Consider the following 7936-nt stretch of genomic DNA (forward strand, 5'->3'; position numbering starts at 1 on the left):
TCCTTTCAGCCCTGCTTCTCTATGATTCTGTAATTCAAGGACTCATAGTTGTGCGGGCCGGGAGCGATCCGGGGCCCTTTTTTTGCGCCGCGGGCTGTGGCCAGCAGCCCGGACACGCTGGGTCGGAGAAAGCAGGTGACACGCTAGAATCAGGCACAGACGCTTAGTGGTTGATTCAAGATTGTTTACTTACACCGTAGATGGTCGCGGTGTAGGCTGGAAAGTTTCCCAGGTAAAGCTCCGCTTAAATCCCCGTTTGAGGACTCGGACAAAACTCTCACTCTCACGGAGTTGTTGAGGCTCCGTGGATCCTTGTTTGCACGCAGGGAAGAGGGATACGTCGAGGATTGCACTCGGCGGCGGGGAGAGGTGAGAGGCTGATCAGACCCCTGTTGCCTTCTTGATATTCACGCTGGGTCCAATAGGCTCCGCAGCGCTTAGAGATCTTCACGAGACGTGAAGTCTCCTCCTCCTGATGTTCGTGGAGTCCTCCAACTTGGGCGGAAACCACTCACGCCTCTTATACGGCTAACAAGCCAATCGCTAGCCGCCATGTGGGAATAATTTAAAAACAACCAATAATGGGGCTCGAATTTAAATACAAATGGCGGGAACTCCTTGCAACGTGCATTTCTATGCTGCAAAGAAGAAATGCACCCTGCAAAGAAAGCTTCAAACGGCGGGAAAATAATTCAGTGGTGCCAAAGCACACACAAAAACAAAAATCACACCTTTGGGTTGTGACAATAGTATGTCCATATAATAGCCATTCAAGGTCTAGACAAGACTGATCCTGTTTCATTGATCAGCCAGAAGGGGGCACTATTGTGCACTGTGAAACATTACTTCTCTCCTTTTTCTACCTTCCACAATAGGAGCAAAGAAGCCATTTTTGCATCCTTTAAGACATAGAGGTAGGGGCTTGAACATGTGGCCCCCTGAATGGCACTCAGCAGCAGATTGGCATCACAGAGTGTCCTCATTATGTCTCACTTGGTCTCATGGGCAGCAGAAAGGATTCTGGAGAAGGGCTATCATACAACCCAAATAAAATCAGTTCAGCAACTTTGAGAATAGGACTCAGTCATCTTCATGCTGCTTGTTCCATATAGAGTTCATGCTGCTTCTCCATTTACCTTTTCTCTAATTCCCTCACTCAGCTGTCAGGATTTGAGTTATGTAAAACAGAGTCCTCCATCAAACGGAACTACAAAGAAAAGAAATCAAGACAAGTCTCTCCCTCGGCCTATACCTCCCCTCAGGGCCTGGCCTCATTGAGCCACATCTATGACTTGCACAGTGAAATATACAGGTATGTCTCTGCATCAGTCATCTGGCCTCATTAAGGACTGGAGCAGGTAGACCTGGCCCAGCCAAACCCATTCCATGGCATGGCCCTGTTAAGGAAACTGGTGTTTGAGGGGGCCACTGTGGAATATGGGTGTTAATCCACTTCCCCTGAGTCAGAAAAAAACCACTGCCATGAAAGGGGCAAACAGCCTAAAGAGAGTGTAGACTGGAGAAACCTGCTTGACCTCAGTTAAGTTCTGGGCACAAGGGGCGTGGAATCTCTTAACCATGAGGAAAGGCTTTGTCTTTGAAGGATCAAACAAGACTGTGTTCCAAAGACTTAATAAATGAGACCTGCACAGAGGGATCTTGTTTATAATATTCTTGTTTGTGAATAACTTACTGCAACAACCATGTGGCATTTGAGAGTAGGGAAGGGACTCTACACAGTCATGCTACACCACAAGAGGACGTGCTCTGGCATAACACCTTGCCTTTTGGGGTGTTGGCTCTTCTGCAGGTAGAATTATTTATAGAAGCCAGATTATTAGAAAGATTCTGCAGGTGACTTACCTACATGAGTTTTTGATGAGAACAGGACTGGAAACCTGGAATCTTGATCTCTTCTATAGATTAAGTGCTAACGTGATCTCTGTGTCCCTTAGCTTAGGTACCTATTAAAATGGTACAGTATTAGTTATCTATTTTTGGGAAGCAAGGAGATTGATTAATCTTTGTAGACCCCTTTTGGATAGAGGAGGCTACAAAAATGCAAAATATTAATACCACATAAGAAATGGCAGAGTTTGGATATTTAACTCACCAAGTTCTCCTTCTCAAGGGATTGGGCACAGAGGGAATTCATATGCTGAAGCACTAAGGAAGATAATCGCCACAGAGTGATCATAGAAGGCTGCCCAGTGATGCTGGAACATCAGGTGGATCTGCTCTAGGAAAGCAGGTCATAAATGAGGCGTGGGACTCTTATTTCTAGGCCAGAAGAAAACACAAGTACAGCCGAGATAGCAAAAACATTACCTGAGTGTTGGATGTCTTAGGTTTGATTCTTCTTCCTTCCATCCCCAGTGCTATAGCTAAAGAACTCAAGAGTAAGGAAAGGGAGGTGTAAAGTGGCAGCCTTCAGCAGCGGACACTTGCCAGGATCTGGGCAATGGAAACTACCTGACCTCACTCATTAGAACTTGGACAGGGGGTGGGTAGGAGAGAGGGCAAGGTGGTTTTGTCAGTGCTTAGCAGGTTTGTCTGTCTTGTTTCAGCTTGGGGATTGTGCTGTGGGAAATTGCGACTGGCAAAATTCCATTTGAAGGTAAGACAGAAAAGGTTCATTCTCAGTACTATTTCAGGTATCCAGCTTACTTTGTAAATGCTCTAGCACCTGGTTTGGTTTTGTTCTATTGATTCTGGAAGATAATTAGAACCAAATGAAACCATTTGCAAGAGTCCTCTATTACTATTTAGTGCTCAGAGATTTGGGATCCAGAGGAGCTGTGTTACAAAAGAGTGTCCAACATACTTACATCTGCTGGAAACCCACAGCACAGTAGGTTTATCTTCCTGGTATTTAGGTTCCAGTTCAGCAAAGCACTTCAACACATACTTACCTATAAGCACCAAAGGAACCTTATTCTGATCCAACTCACATATACTGTACCTTCTTATGTAATACACACTTTGATTTTAAGAGACAGGAGGCGCATCTACATGAGACACTTAATGATGAATTAGCAGTTTACTGTGAAGTAAGCACATGGGTCTAAACATGCACATGCTTACTTCACAGTACATGTCCCTAATCCTGAGTAAATTTGCTACTTGCAAATGCAAGTAGCAAATTTACTTGGCATTAGTAATGGCACCACTCTCATAGATGCCTGGCCAGGAACCAAATCTGCTCCTGGTCAGCCATCCACGAGGGGGTGGGAGATAGCTCCCTTCCCCACCACCCAAGCTGCCTACTCCCTGGGTAGGCTCTGCCACAGCATCCCGGGCAGGAACTATGTCCCCCTGCCCTAGTAGCAGGGAGCTCCAAGCCCCCTGCTCCCAGATTGCGATCATGGAGCGGGGCCTGAGAGATCCTTATCTCCCAGCCCTCACTCCACCATTGTGAATGGAGAGCAGGGGGCTGGGAGACCCTTATCTCCCATCAGTGGCTCTGTGACCCTTGGCACAGAACTGGGGGGAAACAGGCTGGGAAACCAGCTCCCCAGCCTGTTCCCTGCCCTCCCCCTCATTCCATGCTCATGGAACTGGGTGAGGAACAAGCTCCTCAGCCCCCCACTCCATGATCACAATTGCAAGATCGCAGAGTGGGGGATGGGAGCTCCCTGCATAGGGACAGTTCCCCGCACAGCCTACAGCTGGCTGGGACCTACCCCTGCTGCTAGCTGCCCCACCGGCAGATCAGGGCAGGGGGCTGGGACCTACATCTCCCCTGCAGCTCTTTCTAAGCCCGGGCCCCAGGGAGACATTATCCCTTCTCCAGCAGCAGGCAGCACTTCTCTACCCCTTCCCCGCCCCCACTTCCTGGCCCCATGCTTCCTGCCAGCCTCTGGGCAAGCAAGGGGCGGGGGGGGGGCGCGCACACACTGGAGCTCATCCAGGTGGCCACAGGGGCACATTGCAAAGCTGCAGGGAATGGAGCAAAGCTGCTCCCTAATTTGCACATGTGGACACCTACCCAAAAACCCTTATTGTGCAGTATTTTACTCCACAGTAAATCTAGGCTGGAGTAAAGGCATGTATAGAAGCACCCAGGATGAAGAAAAAAATACTCCTTGAATAAACCAAGTAGCAGCAGCTAGAGAGCTAAGTCTGTTGCCAGCCCCATACTCCAGATGGGACCCATGCACAGAGTCCAACCCCATACCAGCTCTGGAGCCATCTGCTGGGTTGAACCTAGCATGCAAAGTCTGACCATATGCACAGAGTCTAATCCGGCACTGACTCTGGGGCCATGCGCTGGGTCCAACCCATGGCACTGAGTCTGACCCCAAGGACCAGTATGACCCCATGCGCTGGGTACAGGGCCACATGCCAGGTCCAGCCCAGCATGTGGAGTCTGACCTTATCTGCTGGCCACAGCCACAGACTGATTCTGGGCACCAGCCCAATCCAGCCCAGGGGGTCATTTTATCCAGTTGAAATGCACCCTATGGGTCTGGAAATTTGGCAGCAAGGGAGTGGTGGCAATGCAAACTGCTGTGGCTCCCAGAGCCATAAGGACACTGCCAGCTGCTAGCACTCTTCGCTGCCAAATTTCCAGTCCCATAAGGATCCAGTTTTCTCACACATAATGTGCAGCCCAAATTTTACCAGCTTGTCTGGTGAAAAAGGTAAGTTAAATGTAGGTAAATATGGCATTTAAGCATGTGCTTCAGTATTGCTGAAGTTAAACACAGGGGTCTTGGAAAAGGAGTTCCTCAAGGTCTCAGCATAGTGAAGAATTCAGTCCTGGATCTCCCCAGCTATGAGCCTGGCAGGCCACAAGGGGGGCCCTTTCTTTCTGCCTGAGTTAGATCACCTTTACAAAACCGTTCTTGCTGAATCTGGAACAAGTCTGTCTCTCCTGACTTCCCGGCTTCTCCATATTGTTAGGGTGCAGCACCAAAGATATCTATCAGAAAGTTTACAAGGAACGTTACCAAGACCCTCTTGGAGAAGATTGCCCCTCCAAACTGCAAGAGGTCATCAATCAGTGCCGGGCCTTTGAACCTTCACAACGCCCATCTGCTGAAGGTAGGATGAATTTCCATTTCTGCTTCTTTTCAGAGTAGCACTAGCTGATAGGTAGTAGTTACCTTTGACTTCCTAACATCATGAAGTTGCCAAGGTCAGCAAAGTGCTCAAATAAATTGTCACCCTCTCCTTTTCACTGGCATGTGGTCATCCTGTCACACTTTTAGCTTCTCTCATTCCTTGGAGTCTCAGAACAGCAGAGACTCCCTATGCCTGAAGCAGCTGACTGCGCCTGAAAGCTTGCAAAGAACTTTTTTCCAACTACTCAGTTGGTCTAATAAAAGATATCACATATACCCAGAGAACCTTGCCTGCCTATGTCCTTAGGCCAACATGGCTACAACCAAAAATCCTACAATTAGTAATGTATTCTAAAGACAAAATCTGTTCATTTTTTACAGAGATTGTGGACTCTCTTTCCTGTATGACAAAATAAACACAGCACACTAATTGTAGGAGACCGACTCGACCAACCAACAGAAGAAGATAGCCAAACCCATTTAAGACCAAAAGTATTGGAGGTCACATCTCAATCTACTTTCTCTTGAGCATAAAACCTGTCTCTTTTTCCCACATACAAAGACTTATTTTTTTTAAAAGCACTTTGATCTATCCTTCACTTTGAATGCACAACTCAGAGCTTGCAGATAGTTGTGTCTCTTTTTTGCATCAGCAAACTGTTAAGGCTAAGTGTTACAACTTCCAAAGGCATTTCTTCCAGCCCCACTCCTGCAGTTTCAACAACGAATATAAACCAAAAAGCCTGTATTTGCTGTCAGTTGGCTCCCTTAATATTGTCATTGAGGTGGAAGGCGTGTAGACAGCTTGGGAGCTGGTAGTAGATGGAAAGCTTGTCTTGAACAGAAAACCTTTGGAAAGTTTGGCAAATGGTGTTAAAAGGCAGGGTGTATCCATTGCACAGATGTTGCAGGTGGGCTAGCACTGGGGTAGGGATTTGGTATACAATGGGGTCAGACTGGAGGTGTCTTCTACTCAAAAGAGTTATTGCATGTGACCTTCCAGTACCCTACATCTAACTCCCAAATGGTCCTCCAGTCTTGCTCAGAAAACTGCAGAATTTTTAACACCTTCCACTACTGCTCTCTACAATATTATATTTCCTTCTCTGCAGTCCCCTCTCCCTACCATAATCCTTATTGCACTCATCACCGTAGTCCTGCAGTACTTCTCCTCCTCTTCCTACTTTCTCCAAACAAAGTGAGTCACCAGAACATCCCAAGTCCAGTACATTGTTCAGTCCAAGTCCAGTCAACATAGCTATTCATTCTTCACTTGCCCACTCTCAGCTGTAGCTGGTTGTTCCCCAGCTCCCAGAGTAAGTGCTCTCCCCAGTTGATTCCCAGCTAGTGGGAGGATTTGGAAAGCAGCAGTGAAGTTGAGGGGAACAGGTCACAATAGGTTTAGATAGGAAAGTTAGGAAGTAGGGAGGTTCAGATAGATTTGTGTTCAAAGGAGCTGGAAACACTTTCTTCATCACCAGGCTCATTGTCCAATCCATTTTCCTGAAAGCTTAAGCTAATAGCCAGTTCCAGGTGACATCTGCCTGAGGAGCAGCTAGTTCTCCCAGTGTTAGAGGTGAATCCAAGGCCCAGACACCCCTTTATGGCACCCCAGCATAGCATTTCTTCCTTGTGAGCCTGTCGGGAAGTGATACTGATAACTAGAGCGTTCCACATTCCATACTTGTAGCTTCAGATTTTGGAATACTCCAGACTCATGTCCCCTCAAGCATGCCCAGTTTAAAGGAGACATGGGGAGCATCACTGAAAAACAGCTGGGAGCAACACTACAGGGACAGGGGAAAAGCAGCAGAAACCTGAATAATCAGGGAGACAGTGCCTGAGTCATAGATCAGAGTAGGCCTGCTTCCTCCCAGCAGATTGTCTGCCTTAGGCCTACAATGAATCCCTCACTAGCGGTCCCTAATCAAAATGCCCACTATCTGTCTTCCTACTGCAAACAAACAATCATTACCCTCTTCCCCACCCATTGCAGATAGACTCCTCATTGCACTTTAGGAACTAGACCTTGCCAGCTCAACCTCTTTGCTGTGATAGCCACTTTCTGAAGAAGGAGGGCACAAACAGAGATGATCAATGACCTCTCTTTTTCAAGACTGGATACAACTAAATACAGTGCCCAGTTACTAAACTGGATACAACTAAATATTATGCCCAGATCATCTAGGTTGAATGCTCTCTATGCCGTTTGTGCACTGAAGGCTAGTTTGCATCTGTAAGTTATTACCTGAGGGCAGTGGAGAGTGGTATTTGGAAAAAATACCCATTTAAAGTACTGATTTGAGATTCAGGGTCACTCTTCCAAAACTGGGACAATCCAGAATAAAGTAGGTGTTACCAGATTTGCCCATTACTTTGGGGTGTGCTCATTTATTAGGGATACGTTTCTAGGGTCTTGGTAATTCTGTCAATGTGCTGCTTGTGTTACTTGTGTTTCTATACGGCTCAATGGGGCTGGGTTCCTCCAGTCACCAAATCAGTCATACACACAAACACACAGATTAACGTGACACGCCTGACCCGGCCGGGTTGATCAGCATGGACAGGCTGACACCCTCATGTGCCAAGAATCAGTTCATCAGAGCAACAATAAACTGCAGTCAGACACAAGCACACAGGTGAACAGAATCCCTCTGAATCCAGCTGGGTGTCCAGCTGACACCCTCATGGGCCAGCATTCAGTTCATAAGGGCACGTCTGAGTCAAACTGGGTCAATCAGCCTGTACAAGCCGATCCCCTTATGTGTTTCAAACTCAGCACGTCCCAATCTTTGGCCTCTTGATGAGCAGACCCCACAGTATTTTTGGGCTTCACAGGGATCTTTAGCTTAGGTAAAAGAAGTGTTGCT

General features: G+C 47.2%; 1 protein-coding gene across 4 annotated transcripts in view; it reads left to right on the top strand.

Moving 5' to 3' along the window:
• MLKL (mixed lineage kinase domain like pseudokinase) overlaps positions 1–7429 on the top strand; it is a 31426-nt gene extending 23997 nt beyond the window's left edge. For 2 of the 4 annotated variants that reach the window (XR_003093208.1, XR_003093209.1), the window contains exon 9: positions 1161–1296. Coding sequence is in view for 1 of the 4 variants with exons in the window: in XM_014518294.2 (XP_014373780.1) it covers positions 1161–1312; positions 2568–2617; positions 4906–5046; positions 5448–5482 (378 nt within the window). In the remaining 3 variants the exon portion in view is untranslated. Of the gene's footprint in view, positions 1–200; positions 370–1160; positions 1313–2567; positions 2618–4905; positions 5047–5447 lie in introns of those variants that run through there. The other 2 variants (XM_014518294.2, XR_003093210.1) reach the window with 2 other exon arrangements.
• The last annotated feature ends 507 nt before the right edge of the window (positions 7430–7936 follow it).

The sequence above is a fragment of the Alligator sinensis genome, unplaced genomic scaffold (genome assembly GCF_000455745.1).
Source record: "Alligator sinensis unplaced genomic scaffold, ASM45574v1 scaffold203_1, whole genome shotgun sequence".
Lineage (NCBI taxonomy): Eukaryota > Metazoa > Chordata > Crocodylia > Alligatoridae > Alligator > Alligator sinensis.